At 39.7% G+C, this 23,090-nt stretch overlaps 2 protein-coding genes and 1 long non-coding RNA gene across 4 annotated transcripts in view; 2 read left to right on the plus strand and 1 right to left on the minus strand.

The window, feature by feature from the left end:
- LOC308102277 (uncharacterized protein) overlaps positions 1-23,090 on the minus strand; it is a 281,082-nt gene that overhangs the window by 157,974 nt on the left and 100,018 nt on the right. The window contains exons 1-4 of one of the 2 annotated variants that reach the window (XM_080451916.1): positions 10,437-10,487; positions 3,814-4,158; positions 3,359-3,634; positions 1,064-1,183 (exon numbers count right to left, since the gene is read on the minus strand). In XM_080451916.1, the coding sequence (XP_080308042.1) occupies positions 1,064-1,183; positions 3,359-3,634; positions 3,814-4,066 (649 nt within the window). In that variant the 5' untranslated portion in view covers positions 4,067-4,158; positions 10,437-10,487. Of the gene's footprint in view, positions 1-1,063; positions 1,184-3,358; positions 3,635-3,813; positions 4,159-10,436; positions 10,488-23,090 lie in introns of those variants that run through there. The other variant, XM_080451915.1, reaches the window with a different exon arrangement.
- Positions 14,793-17,177, plus strand: LOC308101808. Its single transcript, XR_013934562.1, has 4 exons — positions 14,793-14,876; positions 15,185-15,322; positions 16,015-16,166; positions 16,609-17,177. It is a non-coding gene; the product is annotated as an uncharacterized lncRNA (long non-coding RNA).
- LOC308102187 (uncharacterized protein) lies at positions 17,424-21,081 on the plus strand (the record flags this gene model as incomplete). Its single annotated transcript, XM_080451789.1, has 5 exons — positions 17,424-17,598; positions 17,748-17,906; positions 18,230-18,325; positions 20,625-20,842; positions 21,069-21,081. The coding sequence occupies exons 1-5, from the start codon at positions 17,443-17,445 to the stop codon at positions 21,079-21,081; spliced, it is 642 nt and encodes a 213-aa protein (XP_080307915.1). The 5' UTR covers positions 17,424-17,442.

The raw sequence follows: 23,090 nt of genomic DNA on the forward strand, positions 1-23,090 counted from the left end.
CACAGACCGTGGATCGACGGGTCTAAGTACTTAAGTACATTTACTCAAGTACTTCCACCAACCAACGTGTGTCTTTTTTTGGAGAAAGAGGGCCCGAGGAAAACTTTTTTTCCTTATACTGCCAACGGGCTCCACTGGTACTACAGGCAATTTACAAACGAACGTACGTCGGCCTGACGGTGAATGTCGACTGCACGGACGGAAATCCTGGAGCCGTAAGTGACGGAGGGGGAGACAAAAACGACAACGCAAGGAGCGCTGGCGCTCGTTACGTATCCTTACGTCCGACTATGAATGATACTTTATGGAGTTTCTTGTGGACACAGGCATGCACCATGAGGTGTAAGGAAATGTGCAGTACCTAACACAAACAGTGTGAGGCAGCAATACGCCGACGGACGTCTAGACTACCGGAAAGCCAAAAGAAGAAGAAGAAGAAGAGGATGTGTATTTTGTCTGTGAGAATACAGCTGCATCTACCTACATCATATACGCCTTTTGATAGCATTGTGGGTATGTACGCAGAGGCGTCAATTGGGTATGGCAGGGTATTGCAGCTGCCATACCCTGGCTCCAGGGGGAAAAAAATAAAATGTACTTTTAAAAATAAGTCCATGAATGTCTCTGTCTATCTGCGTTATCAGCCTATAATGCAGGTGTAAGACCATTGTGTTATAGTGTATAATGCATAGTTTTCAATGCATTTTGGGAGTGTTTTGGTTTGACCCCCCCAAAAAAATGGGGCCGGACATTTCACGGACAGTTCACCCTGCCATACCTTAGCTTTTGCTGAACTGACGCCACTGACATAATGCTTACATGATTATTGATGATTGTAGAATTGACTATTTTTAACAAATTGTCGATTTTGATTATGCATATTTGTATGTTTCATTTCACCTTCCTTGTATGTTATTAAACCTGTGGATATGGAACAACTGTCTTCAAAGTTTTAAGGTCAAGTTTATCTGACTGTCAAGATATCTAGCAACTTATATTGAAGACACAGTACAATAGCAATGATTACTAAAAATAAATCAGTTCAAATCAGTTCAAGACTCACCAAGGTGCTTCTTTTTCCAGTATAAATATCCCAGTACTGCTGCCACTAAGATGATGACGATCACTTTAATAATCCCTCTAATCACTGCAGTTGATCCTCTCTCTGTGTGAATCATATGCTCTGAAACACATAGATATGACACAACTGTAAACTTTATTTCTCTGTGTGAATCATATCCTCTGAAACACAGTTATAACACAGCTGTAAACATTATACAATGAAATCAATCAAATCAACAGTGGTGTTAAAATGGTTACAGTCCTGTGGTCCAAAACACACATAACAATATCAAATAACACATACCACAGATAAAAATGGTTGCATGCATAGATTATTCACACCTTGACTGTAATTGTATCTAGTTCTGACTCTCCAAAAAATCTACACTAGCTGGTTCAGAATACAACTGGTTCAGAATACAACTGGTTCAGAATAAAGCTGGTTCAGAATACAACTGGTTCAGAATACAACTGGTTCAGAATACAACTGGTTCAGAATACAACTGGTTCAGAATAAAGCTGGTTCAGAATAAAGCTGGTTCAGAATACAACTGGTTCAGAATACAACTGGTTCAGAATACAACTGGTTCAGAATACAACTGGTTCAGAATAAAGCTGGTTCAGAATACAACTGGTTCAGAATACAACTGGTTCAGAATAAAGCTGGTTCAGAATACAACTGGTTCAGAATACAACTGGTTCAGAATACAACTGGTTCAGAATAAAGCTGGTTCAGAATAAAGCTGGTTCAGAATACAACTGGTTCAGAATACAACTGGTTCAGAATACAACTGGTTCAGAATACAGCTGGTTCAGAATACAACTGGTTCAGAATACAACTGGTTCAGAATACAGCTGGTTCAGAATACAACTGCACAGCTTTTAACGGTCTCCAGAAAGTCTGTTCATATAACACCCATTCTAGCTTCTTTGCACTGGTTGTCCATTTCTTTCTAAAGCTACCGAGGAACATTGGGCCGGATTCACTAAGCTGGTTGTAAATAAGGTGTAAATAAAGTTCCTAAAGGAAGGTGTATCTTCTGTAAGCTAAAACTGACGTGCAATTCACAAAGGGTTGTGTATATCCTTCAAAAGTGCAGATCACAGGTGTATGTCGGCTGGTGGTAAAACGTCAAGCGCGTTCCCGAGTAGTTCATTTGCATTGTTCCACTCCCCTTTTCACACCATAAAAGGCAACAGGAAATGAAACATCCAACTTCAACTTCACCATACTGAACAGTGTTGCCATATCCGCTTATTATAAGCGAATTTGGGCTTATTTTTCTGTGAAGTTGCATGTAAATATTGGTAGCAACAATGTTTAAATTATTGTAACCTATAACCCCAATCTGAAAATGTTTTGTCCTTTACCAGATTTGTGTTAGAATGTTTAAAAAATCTTCCAAATATTCCACATTTTATTTAAAGATTTGTTTTGAAAATAGCAGATCTACAAGTTCACAACGCGTCGCATTGCGAAGCGTTGAGAGCTTTTACAGCAGATCAGCTATTTTCAATTTGCAAGACATATTAGGCTATTGTATGTGGCGTTCATGTGATCAATATACAGTAGCCTACAGTATTTTAAATTAATACCACGGACAGTGGAGGTGCGTCTGTGCCTTCAGTGACAGTAAGGCATCAAAGTCTATTTTCATCATTACGTGACACTTTGGCTGAGTCAGCCAACACTTGCAAACACACTGAGGGACCTAGTAATTCAGCTCTAAATGCAACTGATAGCCTACAAAATAAATAAAAAGCGGTGGAATCTACATCATGCATAGGCTACAGCATCGTTTGACATATATTTTCGTTTTTATATATGTGTTGACAAATGTTGGCCACATACATATTTTATTTGAGGTTTGGCACTGTTGTAATTGATTTTGCAGAATTTGTGGATTGAAGAATAAGGCATTCTAACAACATACGCACAGTTTGATCACTGGTAAATCAGCCTTAGAGCTGACTTGAGAATGGTCGGACCTTCCGCTAAAATCACAGACAAAAAAACATTAATAAATCTGACTACTAGTGTAGGAATTGTCTTAAATGCCGGTACATCAAAATATGGTCGTAAATTGCTTAGTGAATACGGCCCATTATTAGCACCAATAAGCCGTCCAGCTTGGCTCACCAGTGACATCTGTCTTGTGAACATGGTTACAACACTATTATTACTAGTATTTTAGTTGTATGTCTGTATTGTATTTGCTTTGTTCAGGAGCCCGGGAAGACTAGAGGCTCATTCATGTGTCTCTAATGGGGATTCTTTAATAAACATAAACAGTACCTGAGATGTTATACTGTGTCTCAACAGTGTAGTTGAAGCGTGGTAGGTGAACTCTACAGGTCACATGATCTGTTAGAGCCACTGTCACATTCCTCTGGACAACATAACAGTGTTGAGAAGGTCTGTGTGTCACTGAGGGATCAGCAGTGATGTTGTTTCCATCTCCGTCCAGCCAAGACATCTCAGGTTGTGGATACCAGCACCCAGAGTCACATGTCAAAGATAAACCACCGTCTGTTGGTCCATTTGAAGAGACCACTGGATGAGACACATTCCCTGCAAAAACAAAAACATAATAATAATCCATCAATATATCCATCCATCCATCGACAATGCTGACAATATTTACAAATGTAAAATCTAAAGCTATTTCCAGCCAGGAAAGACTGTTTTACATGTTCTCGCTTGTTGTAGCATCCATAGCTTTAGATTTTACATAGGACAATAAAACTTACCAACAAGGAGCTGGATCCAAGTGAATCTCTGTAGTTGTGGAGCAGAACATCTGTAGGTCCCCTCATCTGAGAGCTGCACCCTGGACAGTTTCAGTGACATGTTACCATTAGGAAGCTTCTCAGGAAACAGAGACGTTCTATGTTTGTACAACGGGTTCATGTCTTGGTCATGTTTGAAATGTCCATCTTGGAGGAGATTAATGAGGTACGGCTTCAGGTCAGGTCTGGACCACTCCACTGTCTTCCTGGCCATGCTGAAAGGTGGTTTAATGAGACATGGAAGGATCACCTCATCTCCCACTTTGACCAGGATGTCCTGAGAAGACCCGATCACCTGATATTGTCCTTAAAACAAACCAAATGAACCATGGTGTTAGTTCATGATGCACACTGGACTCATACTGTCATCAGCTGGTTGTTTCCATTCATGTTCTAAACAGGGTGGTCTCTTTAAATAGGGCTTCCTCATTATCTCTGTTTTTCAACTTTTTTAATTGTCTTTAATAAATCAGTGCTATTGAACACTCTTTACGTCTGTGTGTGGGTTTTACAAATATTGAACCAATGAAAAGTATTAAAAGGCGCTTCTGACTAAACCTCCTAACTCCATTGGATCCTCAAACTGTTGGTCAAACCTCCTAACTCTAACTCAGGTTTTTTTTTTGTCTGATTGATTCTAATCAATGATGGACAAAACAACTATCTCCACATTGATAGTCAAAAACCTGATTGACTCCACAGCAAGCAGGACATAGGCTGACGGATCCGAAAAAACAGGCCTGAGAAGGAGGCACAGGTTTTTTTCAATACTGAGGTCTGTGGCAAGTATCAGTATGTAAGAGTTTGATATGCCTGCATTCAATTCAGGAATGCATATACAAGGCAAGGTGTGTCATTACATCACAGGACCACTCCCAACTTTTTTCACAAATCTACTTCCATGATTCTTGAACTGGCAAATCGTTGTGCCAATGCCTCAACTAGAGAGCTGGATAGAGACCTTTTACTGAAAGCACAGGAGGCCATCCATGAATATAAATAATCCATATAATATGTGAAAGCTGTTAAGTTAGTCATAGATTCCTATTTTGAGGTCCTGATGACCTAAAATAGAACCGCTCAAACACGGCGCAGGGGCATTCATCATGCAATGTGCAATGTGTCATAGAAATACTAGTCTTAAAAAATAAGCACCAACTAACTAATTCAATGTTGGTGTAACTAAGAGAATGGCTGGGGAATATATAAATTAGAGGAGCAACATGTAACATGACATGGCTGCCTCTACTGGTTATAATGAATATTGTTACCCTGCCATTCACTGCACTTGACCCCCTTGGGAACACTGTGGGGGGGGGGGGGAGACTGCAGCACTGTAGTTGCAATCTGGGATCCCAGGTAAAAAGAAAAAGAAAAACCGCGCCCCCAGTGTTTGTTCTTTACATTACACATCATTACACATTAATGTTCCTTACAGACAGAACAATGCAAACTACTACCCTTTAATGACAAGGAGCCACCATTACATAGCACATCGATATGTGCTACTTTAATGACTGAATTACATGTGAATGGTGAAGCTATTGACCAATCAAGAAGTCTCACACCCCCAATCAATCAGTGTTGAGACATTTGATTTAAACACAGTCATTCAATACGCGTTTGCATCTTCAGTTTTGAAATATGTAAACGTCATAATCACAGGCTACAGTAGGCCTAGTCCTACGGAAATAATGAATTCCACGGAAATAATGAATTTTATTTTAAGGTTAAGGATGATTTTATTTTAATATAGTTCAAGAATAGTATAACTATCTGTGAAATATAACCCATTTATTTCACAAAATAATGTATTGGCTAATGACCAATATTTGTACAAAGTCATATTCGTCTCAATATATGTCACATTCAGCCCTGGACTTCACTGACTGAAGTAAGGGCCACATTAATCACATTATATTCACAGACTAGAGATTTTATGTATTTTCCCCACAAGTTATTTTCATTCAAATGAAATGTGATTGAACTTGCACTAACAATGACTTTAGTTGATTTTTAACTATTTAAAATATAATATTTCTTAATTATTAATAATTATAGCTTGTAGATTGGCTATTTCAACATTTTTTTTAAATATAATAATAAAAAAGGAACATACAAGGTTTCCACCCAACAGCGACAATATATAGCCTATATATGGTTCTGCCCTGTTGTGCGCGAGGCAATTACCTTAAACGAGGACAGTGTTGCGCACCAAACACAGGCTCAAACAATGTCAAACTGTCACATTCTAGCTGCTGAAATAAACTTCCCATTTGGATCATTGTTGACAAAGGAACAGAGCATGGATGTTGTTTGCAAAAGGGTTATTTATTTATTGTCCATTTGTTTGTGAGGTCAGGTCACAGCTTCTCTCTGCTTTTGTGTGATATTGATAGCATAAACTTTGAATTTCTTTGCAGTTAATAATTTATATTGCTTGCTGGATATTAAGATTCTAATAATTTTGGGATTTCGCTGAATTTTGTCAAATGTATTAATCTATATTTTGCTGTTGATCAAGCGTCAGGTTTTGTGATTAGATACGCACACACACAGTATAATGTGCGCAAAGATATCTTACTGAAAGCAGTCTCTAATCATCTGTAGATAACCTTGTTTATTAAAACAACCACAGGCTACACAGTGAACACACAGTAAACTAGAAAAAGTGCTCCTCGGAGCACAGGTCTCCACCAGGTCAGGTAGGTTATTGTGGCCTCCTGGTGGCGCTATAATAGGCCAATGTGAAAAGGGTGCCATTTATTCTTAGGCCTTGCACGGCAATCGGACACTGCATTCATGATTTGAAGCATTTTGTTCAAAAAATTTGTTTTGCTAAATTGGACCTGCTGGTGGCGCTACAGTATAACAGGCCCATGTTAAAAGGGTGGCATTTGCTCCTCAACATAGTGTGAATGTGCGTGCAAAGTTTGACCGCAATCGGATGCTGCATTCATGATTTGCGGCATTTTGTTCAAAACAAGCCACTACTGCAAACTTTAGATGTCAATCTTAGCCAATCAGGATGGAATATGAAATATCAAATATATCCGTCTTGATCACATGACTATAGAGATCATGTGTAGCGATTTGCGTGAAATTTGGATCAAATCGGAAGGAATCAAATAAAAAAATGTGTTTTACATAAGTCGGCCTCCTGGTGGCGCTATAAAAGGCAGATGTGAAATATGCAGGGCAAGGGTTTTTCCTTGACCTCTAGGGAGTGAGCTTACAAAGTTTTACACAGATCGGTGCAGTTATAGGTAAAAACACGAATCGGCCTGTTATAGCGCCACCATGAGGCTGTTTAGAAAATTTTCAAGTGACATTTCGTCCTCGGCATAGTGGGAATATGCGTGCAAAATTTCAAGGAAATTGCATGCTGTGTTCATGATTTGAGGCATTTTGTTCAAAACGGAGCACTCTTGCAAACTTTGGAAGCCATTTTTAGCCAATCAGGATGGAATATGAAAAATCTGAAAGACCCGTTTTGTTTAATGACTATAGAGATACTGTGTACCGATTTACGGGTTTTTTGGACAAGATCTGTAGGAGCACTGTCAAAAAATATGTTTTGCACAAATCGGCCTCCTGGTGGCGCTATAAATGGCCCATGTGAAACATTTGGGGCAGAGGTTCTGCTGTGGCATCCAGGGAGTGTGTGTGCACAGTTTCACTGCGAGCAAGCAAACGGTGCCGGAGATTAGCTGTCCACAGACAGAATGACGGACACACACACACACGGACGGACGGACAGGGGGCAAAACATACTCTCTCGCCATGCCTTTCGGCCTGGCGGAGACAATAAATAAACACCTGGAAAGCTTGCGCTGTTCGTGGAAATAATGTACAAATAATATTAACTAGAGGGACAGGGTGGAGGAGTGTGTTGTCTGTCAGGCTTATGGTGTTCTGCTGCCGCTGTGCTGTCAACCACGAGATGATGCACTCCAAGACAGCTGTCCATAAGCGCCAGAGAGCTCTCTTATAATGTTAATGTGAATGTGCTCCTCATAATATGGGTATAATAAGATTATTTCATTGCATTGTAGTGACTTGGACTCGAGTGGACTCGGTGGGGGTAGAGTCCCGAGTCCCTTAGTCCGAGACCGAGACCGAGACCGAGTCAAGACCGAGTCAAATTATGGGCGAGACCGAGACAAGACCGAGTAAATCAAAATGCGGACTCGAGACCGTCCTCGAGTACTACAACCCTACGTATTTGTAGTACAAACATGTATGTCCCTGGCTCTCAAAAACAGTAGAAGGAAGGAGTGGACGTATTTTTTAAATCTTAACGACAAGACCAAACATGAGTCTTAACAATGTGTGGTTTCTTGTGGGGCAACACTTTCTTAAAACACTTTATTCAGATCGGCACCTCATCTTTTTGTTATTTTATTACTGAACCCATAGTATTTCCACATGTTGGATTTCACCCTATTTTGGGGAGGATATAAATGTTACGTTAATTACATCTTCTGACATCTTGATTCATGTGGAAAGCATGGCTTCTTTTTCGTGTTATCCTGTTCCACGCTGTTATATGGATGAGAACTAGCCTGGGATACTAACCTCGCGTCACAAGGTTTCCACCATGGAGGATTCCATTCGGTGGATTTTTATTTCTCACTTGTGAGAAAAAGAAAAGTCCGCTCAGGGCGCGCTCTCACCAAAAGTTGGCTGGCCGCTGTTAAACGCAGGTTGTGCGCGGCCACAGTTTTTTGCAGCCAGCGGATTCTTAAAAACGGGTGTGACGCACCTGTCACTCACTTTCAAGACCGTCCCCGTAGCCCGCACGCCTTCTGCCTTGAGCACCATGGTGCTTCCTGAGTCTTGGGACGGTCCGCCTTCGACTCACCCGATTGGACAGAGGGGGAAAATCAGCTCCTGCCTCCAGCAGTTTTATGCTTCTTCGTGTAGAGCGGATAAACGCAAGGTCTGCGCGACAAGCGGAAAAATCTGCTCTTGCGTCAATGTAAATGCATGGATTCACGCAAGAGCGGATCTTTCCGCATGTCGCGCAGACCTTGCGTTTATCTGCTCTACACGACTTGTCCATTTGTCCAGCATAAAACTGCTGGAGGCAGGAGCTGGTTTTCCCCCTCTGTCCAATCGGGTGAGTCGAAGGCGAAGACTCAGGAAGCACCATGGTGCTCAAGGCAGAAGGCGGTGCGGGCTACGGGGAGGGTCCTGAAAGTGAGTGACAGGTGCGTCACTCCCGTTTTTTAGAATCCGCTGGCTGCAAAAAACTGTGGCCGCGCACAACCTGCGTTGTTTTGGTGGGAGTGCGCCCTCAATGGAGTGAATCCGTCTGGATTCCAGGCTAGACAACAACTTGATATGAAGGTGACTTAGTTTACTAAAGATCAGCAGCTCAACATAATAATAAAGCTGGGTACAACGCATGTTCTAGTCTACGGCACTGCCGTAAATTGTATCTCAGCTACGGACACCTGCGTAGGCTAGCACAAACAGCTAATTACAAGGGATGTGAGTGCACTCGCTGCCTATTACATTACACCTGCCTTCTCTGGGACTGTATCTGGTGTAGTCCACACACATATGTATGCTCACAGCTGTTTCCGTTTCCTTTGATTGTCTCTAGGCTGGATATGCAACCTGGCAAAGCCAATCGACACAAAACTTTTTTTTGGTCGAACATTTTTTTTATTTTCTTCACGATAATTACAGTACCCCGCGATACAGTTATCGCGGATGTTTTTTATCACGATAAACGACAATATCGTATATCGTCCCATACTTTCTCATTAACATAGAATACCTCTGGAAACCACACCTGACAAAGCTTCGACAATTTCAAAAAGTTCAAACAGGTTGGGGTCATATACAAGACCTTACATGGTCTGTGCCCGCCCCCCCTAAGGGAATTCATTAAAAGGAAGCCTGAAAGAGGAATCAGTACCAGAGCAACCACTCGAGGAGATTGTGAAGTGCCGCACCGGCAAACAACCTTCGGTCAAAATGTCCTCTCAGTACAGGGTTGTGTAGCATGGAATGGCCTTCCTCTACATATAAGGGATTGTGCTACATTTCCATCTTTTAAATTCAATGTGAAAAGATGGTTGCTTGAAAACCAAAGCTGCAACCATTTGTGATCATATTTTAGGTTCATTTTTAGGCTATATGATGTAATGTAATTGTATTTCACCGTTTGTCTGTTTTCTGATGTTATTGTTTTTCTGTTTTTCTGTTTTGTGTGAGGACTGCGGATGAAAATTAGCATCTTTGCTAAATCCGGTGTATTTACGTTCATGTGACGTTCATTAATATGCTCTGTCCTGTCTAAATAAACAAATAAAGTAAAAAGTAAAGTGAAGCCATCTTAAACAAACATTTATAGAGTGAAACGATGTATGACTCCTGGACCACTTTACTAGTCCTACAGTCAGTACAGTGTATAGTATAGTTTAGAATAGACCACTTTACTAGTCCTACAGTGTATAGTAGTTGTTCTACCTGACATTATCCACTAAAAACATCTACAGCCGCTCCTTCTCTATCCGTCACTCCACTGTAATAACCTTTAAGTTGTAATAATAAGTTGTATATAACGTTACCTGTCACAGATGTGTTGTAACAGCTGCTCCATATGACCAGGAGAATGTTGAAATAAATCCACATCCATGACTTCATGGAACAATACTCCATTATTGTTGTTGCTCCTTGAGAAAAGTACAGATTTACTTTAGTTTTGACCTATTTTACACAACGTTACATGTCTATGCAATGTGTGCCAGTAGATGTCACTGTTGAGTCACATTTAGGTGCCTGATGCCTCCACAATTCACTCCCGTATTAGTTTAGTGCAATTTCACAATGTGGTGACTCTCCTGAACCAAAGGTGCAGACCAGCTTAACATGAAGAATGTGCATTTAAATTGTTTAAAAATCTTTTAATATGCAATAGAGACTTTGTTATTAAATGTGTGTCTCTAATAGACTGTATATTTAGTCTATTTTATGCCGAACAAAACAACTTAAACCTACTTAGTTGAGTAGTTTAGTAGTTCCCCAGGGCTCTATAATTGGCCCTTTCCTGTTTTCTCTGTACACCAAATAACCGAAAATGGCCGATCTACAAGCTCACAACATGCAGGATAACGTTACTTGTGACACGTTGTGAGCTTGTAGATCAGATGTTCACTGTTAGCCCCTGAATAGAATTCAAGTGGTTAATTACAACTGTAAGACCCGGGATTTGAACCTGGGTCTTCTGCATGGGAGCCAAGAGGGAATCCCCACTAGGCAGGGGAGATATTGGGCGCACGTACTTCACGTCCTAGAGTGTATAGTAGGCCTACCTGACATTACTGATCCACTAAAAACATCTGCAGCCGCTCACTTCTCTATCCGTCACTACACTGTAATAACCTTTAAGTTATAATAATAAGTTGTATATAGGTAGGAGCTTCAGGAAAGGCTACTTGTCAACCTGCTAGGTGTCCTACCTAACACCAGGGAATAGACAGTATAAATAAGGGTCTCCGGTCAACCACAGAGTTTTCCACATTGTGAAATTGCACTAAACTAATGGTGCCTTATATGACAATAGGACAGTAGGTTACTGTACTAGGAAGTAGGATAGAAAGATGTATAATAGTACAGTAGGATGTTATTAATCAGTAAATATTTTAAGCTTCATCCATGATATTATTGATTAGTATAAACTCACCTACTCAAGTAGAAGACTCTATGGTTGAGGAGAGACGAGAGAAGTGACAAACAAGGAGCTGTTTCTGATGATTCCAGCCTGCACACACACACACACACACACACACACACACACACACACACACACACACACACACACACACACACACACACACACACACACACACACACACAGTAGACAAAAGGTTAAAACAACATATTTTAACAACAAGGCCGTTCAAAGTGCTTTATAAAAGAATACAGGGAAGGTGGGCACTAGGGAAATCTGGGCACCATCTTTAGTAAGGGTTAAGTGTCTTGCTCAGCAACACTTCAACACATTGCTGAGTGCCAGTGGTAACTAAATACATTTACTCAAGTACTGTACTTTACTTTACTGGAGTATTTCCAATTTTCAACCTGTGAAATGGGACATATTCTGCATTATGAGTACTTTCTACTTTTGGTACTTTAAAGAGCTGGTGCCATGTTTTTGCACTTTTTCTGTTTTTCATGTGTCTATGAGGTTGATAGAACTTCATTAAGCCCCTTGGTGGTGTTTTATGGTGTTTTATGTCTTCTCTGACTACTTTGAGTTTCTTCCTGGAGGCTGAAACCTTGAGGATCAAACGTGCCAATAGAAAAACAGCCCTTTAGTGACATAGTAAAAACATACCCTCCCCCTCATTATCATAACACAACAGGTGTGGGCATGAGGAGGAGGAGGGACTAGGACAGGTGGGTGGTGCTTAAGGCTGAACGATTAATCGTTTTCAAACCGAAATCGCGATTTGAAACCACGCGATTAGCGAATCGCAAAGGCCGCAATATTATTTTTATTTCATTTTTTCATACTAATCAGCCGGAACGAGTCTACTCCAATGTTTGCGACACTGCAGCAACTCTTATTGCCGTCTGAGTGCCAGTCGTGCTAACCAATCACAAGTACTGTGCTCTCTATTCTAACCAATCAGAAGTGTTTCAATGTGTCTGCTTGCACACCGTAAAAAAACCAACTTAAAAATGTTGGCCTAAAATGTCATTTTAAGTTGTTAAGACATTAAACTATAAATTATTAACATTGAGGCAAAAACTTAAGTCAGACCAACAAACCTAACCAGTTGTATGTTGCAACATCACTTTGTGAGTTTTACAAAGTAACTTGTTTCAGTTTGGAGTCAGTACAAGGAGAAAATGTTCTGCTAACTCATGAGTCCTTGTTGAAAAAAGGCGCAAATACCAACTTTCTGTTAATTGAAGAACTCCGCCCACATTCTGCATTTTATTCTCTGGAGCTGAATGCACATCTCTGTCTGGAGCAGCTGAATCCCTTTCACTGTAAGTTTGAACCTACTTTTCATTTAAGTTAAAAAATGGTGTCACTATTTATGGTGTGATAAATACATTAATAAGTTAGGCAGGCATTACCGACAGTTAAAGAGAGATGAATGATGCAGGCTAGTCCCCACACTCTCTCCCCAAACACACACACCACAGAGCGGACAACATGACAGAGAGGCCACGGTGGAGACAAACAGTGCACCAGGTTCAGTGAAAAATAACGTTTTATGTCGATTTATGCTCAAATGTAACTGTAATAATCTTCTATGGTAAAGAGACAATCCTATAATCCTGTAACATTGAGCAAACTGTCTGTCTGCATCTCAATGCGTTTTTCAACTGATCCATATGGACATGGACACTGTACTACTATTATCAGTCTTAATTTAACTGAAAATGTCCAAAATAGACACATTTGGTTTGATTTAGACCTGTATGTATCATGGAATAAAAACCATGCATGCGTTGGATTTTGTTGTGCACTTTTGCACGGATCGATTAGCCGTGATACATGATTTGTCATGAATGGATGTACTTCAACCTGGTGTTTGCAATTTCTCCATGTACAACCTGTACATCTACATAACCATTCATATTTCAAATATAAAGTGATTACCCCATGGCCACGGATGTTACAATTATCTACGGGTTCTCAGAAGTACCCGTATATTACATATTGTTCAATAAAAAGCATTTTAATCCGATCGGTGGCCAATTTCTCCGTTTTTTTTGCCATGCTTTCAACTATGTGACCCTATCGGTTGGGAGATGTATTGCACTCTAATACATTATAACTCTGTGAGAAAATGGCCACCGATTGGATTAAATGTATGTTGATTGAACAATACGGAAGATACAGGTACTTTTGAGGACCCATACACAATTGTAACATCCGTGGCCATGAGTTAAGCACTTTATATTTGAAATTTGAACGTTTATGTAGATGTACGGGTTGTAATGGAGAAAGAACAAACACCAGGTTGAAGTTCATCCATGACGGTCGTGACGCAGGCAAACCAACGTCATATGACTGACTGGAATATAATGTGAATTATAGCAAGCGTGGTTTATACTTCGTCGTATGGTGGTGTCGCGAGCCGAAAATAGACGACCTTCAAGCTCACTTGTGGCACATGATCATCCACAAAGTTATAACTTTAGCTTGTAGATCGGCTATTTTCAGCTCAACATGGAGCATAAATACCGTTTCACCATATAGATGCAACACTGAAGTCAATTAATAATCATGCATTGTACATCATCAGTTAACATTAAGAATGTGATATGTAACACTAATCCTGAGTGTTAATTTAAGATCATCAGTGTTAATTTAACCCTTAGAGTGTACAAATGGAACCAAATGTTCCTGTAAGGGTCCATTTGGTTACACATGGATAAATTATGTAAAGGAATTTACTGTCTAGCATCATATGGGGGTTGAATTCTTAAAGTATCTGTTTCAAGAGGAGGTGCTAACCTAAAAAAAATGAAATGTTGAATTCATATTTGATATTTAGCCAATATTGTATTTCCTAGTCCGCTCATTAAGGTAACAGTTTCCCCAATTGTACTTCCAGACTAGTTTTGGTACTGCTAAAACTTAAAAGGATAGGTCTGTACAAAAAGGGAGGGTGAAAAGGGGATTTTTTCACTTTCAAACATGTTTGGGGTAATTTTAATGTGTACTCTGGCTTTTGATAGAACCCCAGACAGTTTTTAAGTTGCTTGATTCAGTATTTAGATATTTGATATTCATTTGATCAGACACCCCCCCTCTACAAACCCATTGTAACTTCAAACTCAATTTTTCATTGAAAACACCCTTCCTTGATTCTGGTGACTGTTATTGTCCTTCTAATGCGTGAGGGGGTCGTGTCCTTTCAATAACTTTTTTCCTTTGCTTTATTTTATTTATTATTTTGTGTGTGTGTGTGTGTGTGTGTGTGTGTTCCAGACATCCCTTGTATCCCAGAGACTGTCATCAGAAGCTGTTCAGGACCTGTCTTGTGAGTGGCTTATTATACTTTTATTAAACATAGACTCCATGTTTCTTTGATTTTATTTATGCTGTACTTGATTTAGATTTTTCCCCCAATGTTCTCGTTCTGGTGTAATTGGTGTCATATACTGTATAATATGGGGGGTGCATTTTTGGTGGAGATGGAAATGTTAAATATGTCAAACACATACGATGGGAAATTCTTGTTTTGCAATAGTTGAAATAATTTTAGAATAGCTTTGTGTGAGCCATAGCATTTTAATGAGAAATAGCTTGCAGTTGATTTGTTGACCATTTCCTGTTTGTCATCACAAGGAAACCGAGGAGGAGCAGACACAGGGCATCATTGTGGCGATGATTCAGCTCTTTTGCCCAGAGTCCAGAACGTTGCTGTTATCATTGAAGAACACATCGTCCTTCAAGATCTCCCTCAGAGAAGGTCACGCAGAGAAGGTGAATAAACTAAAGGCCATTTCTAAAGCAAGTTAAAAAAAGGGCACTTTATGGTGGCAATGGCCATGAAAATTGGACGCTGATACGATTCCTCCCTCTTTTAATTTGAAATAGCATACAGGAACAAGAACCTGCATGGGAGATATTGATGGACCTCAAAGAAATTGTTGAGATTGTTGTGTCACCTGTTTTATCTGAGAAAATATTGAACTACTTGGAGGTCAAGTTGTCTGATCACAGAAGGCTACTCATAGACACTTTTCCTGATTTTAGCTTGCGCCCAAAGCACCACTTTGTTGAACATCCTAACCCTTAATATATCCTTATCTTATACACTGCTTTGGTCCTTTGGTGGAACTTTGAGGTTTGAGTCAAGAAGAAGAGTCTTAAGAAGACTGTGCATGATGTTCACAACTTTAAGAATATTCTTCTCACACTGTCCTCAAAACATCAGGAGATGATGGGATGCCATTTTGATAGCCAAAGTCTTTTCAGTATCCACACCTTAAAACTGTGTCCCTCTCTAAAGACGTTTGTTTGCATGGTACCCAATATGCAAAGATCATGATTATGTCAGCTGGACACTTTTGTGGGCCCCCAGAATTCTACAAAATAGTAACCATAGTAGTTAACCCTGTACAAGTGGCCTTTGTTGGCAAAAAGCTCACTTCTTGGTTCCTGGAACATTTTAGGTCCTATGAGCTTGTGGAGAGCATCTATGCAGACACCAAGATTCTGGATCCTGAGGCTCTCAACAGCTATCATCCATTGACTGCATACACGTGGGAGGGAAGGTGCTGGTGACTCCAAAAGCGTGCCTTCTCCATTGAAGGGACACACAATGGTAAGTAATTGATAATGGATTACACTTCATAGGAAAAACATATATTTTCTTTCTTCCATTCAAATCAGATGCTTATATTTAAATGCTCTTCCAAACTGTTAAACCACGACCACTTAATCATTTAAAATAGTATATGAAGAAGCACATTTCTGACTTATTGCAGGTAGTACTGACAAAATCTAGTCTCTGTGGGTCCACTAATATTTGTGGAGCTGACTGTACCAGGACATAATAATATGGCCTCCCTGTGGACCCCCATTTGATAACATCAACAGAAATCTTACCACATGATTTGTTTAAAAAATGGTTGTACATTTATTTAATATTTATTTTTAAAAAGATCTTTATTCCTGCAGACTCACTGAAACTCCTTACTGCCTTGTTTATTAATTTTATCTTCTGGAAATTGTCTTCTTTTCCCCTTTTTTCTCATCTAACACAGGGTTTATTACTGCTGGTGAAAATCTCACCAAAAATGTCACGTAAAGTGGTGCTTCCTCAAGTACCTGAATCAGTTGAAGATTTGCAAGGCATTCTTCGTGAAAAACTTCAACTTCAAGGAAGCTTTACACTACAGTTTGAGGACCCAGCCTTTAATAACATTCCCTGTAATCTGTTTGATATCCAAGAATTGCCACCTGAACGTGTCATCTTGCACATTCTTTGGGATGAGCCACCGGTACAAGTTGCCCTGCAAGAATCAGACTCTTCGTCTTCCCTGGACACAGCCAGTTTGCCCTCCACAGAGTCACCCCAGAGTCCCTCAGCTTTTATCAGGAATTTTATGCGAAGTGTGTCCGAGTGGCCTTCCCCTTTCCCCATTCCAGACTTCTCCTATGATGTGGAATTGAAGTTACGCAAAGGCAATGAGGCATATGAGAAGACCAAGAAAGCTATCATCCTGACAAGAGATATGTTGATTGACATTCTGGACAAAATTGCAAAAGCAGTGTTTGAAGTAAAAGCCTATCCTTCACTAGACCAGACTGAGTCTATTGCTTCTGCTCTCATCACTAAACACCCCTGCCTACGAGAACCAAGTGGTGAAACAGGGTATGACGCATGGATATTAAGCTTAAAAAACAAATTTTTGAATTACAGGTCCAAGCTACGTAAGGCAGGCTGTGCTGAGGTCAGCATTAACCGCAAAAGAAGGAGCAAAGAAGGTGATGGTGCAGGTCCTTCCTTGAAGAGACCAAAGAGAGGGGAGATAAACCATGTCCCTGACCATCCAGATAACCATACTGATGACTCGCTGGAGGACGAAAGACTGGCCATGGTTGAGGAGTTTAAGAAGAAGAATAAAAATGTTGCACTCATAAAGCGACAGATGGAACTGACTTTCTCCCTGAGGCGCAGGGAGATAGTGGAGATGCAGCCCATGGTGTCAGAGGTTCAGGAGCGGTGGCCTGCTCTGTTTTCCCAGTCAGAGGTAAGCAGCTGAGCAAAGAATGTTATGTTGTGTTACTGATTTAATCTTTGAAAAATAAGAATCTCTAGTCTTACATCTGTTATGCATATTGGGATGTTGTGTTTGACTTTGTATTGAAGATTTAAAGTGGTTCTAAATGTTTTCAACAGATCATGGAAGAGTTTCATCGGATCACCAACAAGAACCTAATGGATGACTTCAGAGCAGCCATTAGTCAGCACACTCCAGGGCTCCTTAGAATGTATCGGGCCAGAAGCACAGCTTTTCCACCTGAGATGGATCGACTGCTGGAAATGCTGGATAATGAGGTAAATTTCAGACGTAATACCATTTCTCTAGACATTATGGACATAAATTATAAAACTACAAAATAGGTCCTTGAATGCAGAAGAAAACAACAACATTACATCTTACTATACAGTAGTATAATCTGCTGATATTCCTTTTAAGGTGTGTACTCAATAGGTTTAACCCAAATTGTTCATCAATTGTCATCAGTTCCCCATGGGCAGCATGTTTTCATATTTGCTCAGAGCTTTCTACATGCAATTTACGTGTGTGTGTGTGTGTGTGTGTGTGTGTGTGTGTGTGTGTGTGTGTGTGTGTGTGTGTGTGTGTGTGTGTGTTCCAGACATCTAACATCACAACACATCGGCAGACTGCGGCCTTGAAGGGACTTCCCTTGTATCTCCGAGACCTTCCCTTGCATCTGTTCAGGACCTGTCTTGTGAGTGGCTTATTATACTTTTATTAAACATATTAATAAAATACACCCATCGCCTAAACATCGTGTGAACATCGCCTAAACATCGTGTATACATCGCCTAAACATCGTGTAAACATCGTGTGAACATCGTGTAAACATCGTGTGAACATCGCCTAAACATCGTGTATACATCGCCTAAACATCGTGTAAACATCGTGTGAACATCGCCTAAACATCGTGTGAACATCGCCTAAACATCGTGTATACACGCCTAAACATCGTGTAAACATCGCCTAAACATCGTGTAAACATCGTGTGAACATCGCCTAAACATCGTGTATACATCCCCTAAACATCGTGTATACATCGCCTAAACATCGTGTGAACATCGCCTAAACATCGTGTGAACATCGCCTAAACATCGTGTAAACATCGTGTGAACATCGCCTAAACATCGTGTATACATCGCCTAAACATCGTGTAAACATCGTGTGAACATCGCCTAAACATCGTGTATACATCCCCTAAACATCGTGTATACATCGCCTAAACATCGTGTATACATCGCCTAAACATCGTGTGAACATCGCCTAAACATCGTGTATACATCCCCTAAACATCGTGTGAACATCGTGTAAACATCGTGTGAACATCGCCTAAACATCGTGTATACATCGCCTAAACATCGTGTAAACATCGTGTGAACATCGCCTAAACATCGTGTGAACATCGCCTAAACATCGTGTGAACATCGTGTGAACATCGCCTAAACATCGTGTATACATCGCCTAAACATCGTGTGAACATCGCCTAAACATCGTGTAAACATCGTGTGAACATCGCCTAAACATCGTGTGAACATCGCCTAAACATCGTGTAAACATCGTGTAAACATCGTGTAAACATCGTGTAAACATCGCCTAAACATCGTGTATACATCGCCTAAACATCGTGTATACATCGCCTAAACATCGTGTGAACATCGCCTAAACATCGTGTAAACATCGTGTGAACATCGCCTAAACATCGTGTGAACATCGTGTGAACATCGCCTAAACATCGTGTATACATCGCCTAAACATCGTGTAAACATCGTGTATACATCGCCTAAACATCGTGTGAACATCGCCTAAACATCGTGTATACATCCCCTAAACATCGTGTATACATCGCCTAAACATCGTGTAAACATCGTGTGTACATCGCCTAAACATCGTGTATACATCGCCTAAACATCGTGTAAACATCGTGTAAACATCGTGTGTACATCGCCTAAACATCGTGTATACATCGGATAAACATCGTGTAAACATCGTGTGAACATCGCCTAAACATCGTGTGTACATCGCCTAAACATCGTGTATACATCGCCTAAACATCGTGTATACATCGCCTAAACATCGTGTAAACATCGTGTATACATCGCCTAAACATCGTGTGAACATCGCCTAAACATCGTGTATACATCGCCTAAACATCGTGTGAACATCGTGTAAACATCGTGTGAACATCGCCTAAACATCGTGTAAACATCGTGTATACATCACCTAAACATCGTGTGAACATCGCCTAAACATCGTGTGAACATCGCCTAAACATCGTGTAAACATCGTGTGAACATCGCCTAAACATCGTGTAAACATCACCTAAACATCGTGTAAACATTGTGTAAACATTGCCTAAACATCGTGTATACATCGCCTAAACATCGTGTATCGTGTAAACATCGCCTAAACATCGTGTATACATCGCCTAAACATCGTGTAAACATTGTGTAAACATTGTGTAAACATTGTGTGAACATCGCCTAAACATCGTGTAAACATCGCCTAAACATCGTGTAAACATCATGTAAACATCGCCTAAACATCGTGTATACATCGCCTAAACATCGTGTATACATCGCCTAAACATCGTGTAAACATCGCCTAAACATTGTGTAAACATCGCCTAAACATCGTGTATACATCGCCTAAACATCGTGTAAACATCGTGTAAACATCGCCTAAACATCGTGTATACATCGCCTAAACATTAATAAAAAACTCTTATTTGATTTTATTTATGCTGTACTTGATTTTGACTTTTTCCCCACTGTCCTCGTTCTGGTGTAATTGGTGTCATTATATACTGTATAATATGGGGGTGCATTTTTGGTGTAGATAAAAATGTTTAATATGTCAAACACATACAATGGGAAATGATTGTTTATGCAATATTTTGAATCATTTTAGAGTAATAGCTTTGTGTGAGCCATAGCATTTTAATGACAAATAGCTTGCAGTTGATGTGTTGACCATTTCCTGTTTGTCATCACAAGGAAACTGACCCAGAGGAGGAGCAGACACAGGGCATCATTGTGGGTATCCTAACCGTGTTGGAGGATGATAGTTCAGCTCCTTCGCCCAGAGTCCAGAACGTTGCTGTTATCGTTGAAGAACACATTGTCCTTCAAGACCTCCCTGACCTACCAACGGCGGTGGCTTACCTCTTTGGGCTGATCTATGCTCTAAACCTCCAGTACCCAAAACAGCTGAGGTACACATTTGAAACAATTCAGAAGGTTTTCATGGGACTTGAAACTGATCTCTCAGCAAGGGTCAGATCCTTACAAAACAAACTACTTCAGTGAATCCAGCACGTTTAATGGATGGTACTCAATTATCTCTCTGCTTTTTCTGTTCTCTATCTCAAGTTATCTCTCTTCTCTCCCCCTTTTCTCTGTTATCTCCTTTCTTTCTCCCCATCTTCCCTGCTCTCTCAGTCTGTCATCCTAACTTGGCTAACTACTACTCCTCCCCTTATTCTAAGATATTCTCTCTTTCTTACTCAAATTCAGACCTCTAAAAGTTGCCCCATGTCCAGCCAACACTATGCTATGGGCTACTCACAAACTATTTTCTACCTCTAACTGCTTCTATTTTATTTTTTGTCTCAAACTTTTTATTTTATTTTTTGTCTCCCTATACCTAACCATCTATCAGGCTCAGATATGCATGGATGCTCCCTTAGATTTATCCTGCACCTTAGTGAGTATGCGTACATTGATGATATGATGACACATGCATTTGCTGGTAATCTTTACAATGAAAGTTCTGGACCTATGTAGCCTTGTTATTGTTATAGATGTATTAGATTGACGGTTCTGCATGTTCTTACTGTTATCCTGCACTGTATCAACCATGTGGCTTATATTAAGATTTGTGTGTAAGTTGATGTCATACCACTGGATTATATTTTGATACACACTTTGCACTAAATAATTTGCTGATAAGTTTGAGAAGAAGCCATGTTAGACGTTTTTGTTATATTAATAGTTTTGCTCTGCTGAGATCCTTAACTGTACGTCTTAGTTCAAAACTAGTGGGGGTGACACAAAACTCGACTGAAATCGATAAGAAAATCAATCATCGATCAAAATTATTCAATATAATTTGTGACCTTAAAATCTAATTTCTATACAAAACTTGAATGGCAACTTCTGTTTGATGTGAAGAGAGCACACTGCAGTTATAGAAGAGCCACATATACCAGAAGGTTTCACAACAGCAGAAGGGTTACCTAGAAAACCACTAGGATTAGACCGATATCAAAAAAACATTCACATCGATGAGGATTTGAAGTATTGTGACACCCCTATATACTAGCATGCATCACATATTGAACACCAAATGCAATGAGGTAACATTTTGGGAGATCGAAGTGGGTGATAAATTGCATACAGAACTAGTATTCCCATTTAATTGGACATGAGGATGTTTTTTGATAATAAAAAAAAGGTTTGAATGTACATGTTGCATTTGTAATAATTTATTTTGAGGTATTGGTCCTAACTGTTGCAGTGCAATTTTAATTTACTCTAAATTGTTCCACTAAAGTGTACTATTGACAGATTTAAATGATTCAAACTTGGATTGCATTATTATTATCATCATCATCATTATTGTTATTATTAAAGTTGACAGATGGTATAATGTTAAGTTGATACAATATAAAATGATAAGTTAGGGCAACTTAGAGTTGAGTTAAGAAAACTGAGAATAGAAAGTTGAACAAACTAAAGCAAAACTTAAAAGTTTGAGTTACATAAGTAAGGGTTCAAAGTTGATACAATATAAAATTATAAGTTAGGACAACTGAGAGTTGAGTTAAGAAAACTTAGAATTGAAAGTTGAACAAACTAAAGCAAAACTTAAAAGTTTGAGTTACATAAGTAAGGGTTCAAAGTTGATACAATATAAAATTATAAGTTAGGACAACTGAGAATTGAAAGTTGAACAAACTCATGCAAAACTTAAAAGTTTATGTTTGATTGTCTAACTTAAAAGTTTGCTGAAGTTTGTTGCCTTAACATTTTAAGTTTTCTCAACTTTATTTTTTTTACAGTGCATGCATATCCTTTACGTCAACCAGTGTTGCCATATCGGCTTATTATAAGCGACTTTGGGCTTGTTTTTCTGTAAAGTTTCTTGTAAATATTGATAGCTGCGGGTCGCGTTAATTTTTTTGGCTTGTTACTAAAGTGTAGTTGCTTATTAATGTTGTTTAAACCAGTGTACATTTGCATGTCAAGGGACCCCAGATTAATATGCATTTGTGCCAGGGACCCCCATACAAGATTTGTGTTGTTAAAATGTTTTAAAAATATTACAAGTTTTTTTCAAGATTAAAAAGAAAATAGCAGATCTACAAGCTCACAATGCGTCATATCGCGACGCATTGTGAGCTTGTAGATCGGCTATTTTCAAATAGCCTAGTTGCTTCTTTTGAGCTTGTTTTCATAGAC

This window comes from Gymnoscopelus braueri (genome assembly GCF_963280865.1).
Source record: "Gymnoscopelus braueri genome assembly, chromosome: 15".
Classification (NCBI taxonomy): domain Eukaryota; kingdom Metazoa; phylum Chordata; class Actinopteri; order Myctophiformes; family Myctophidae; genus Gymnoscopelus; species Gymnoscopelus braueri.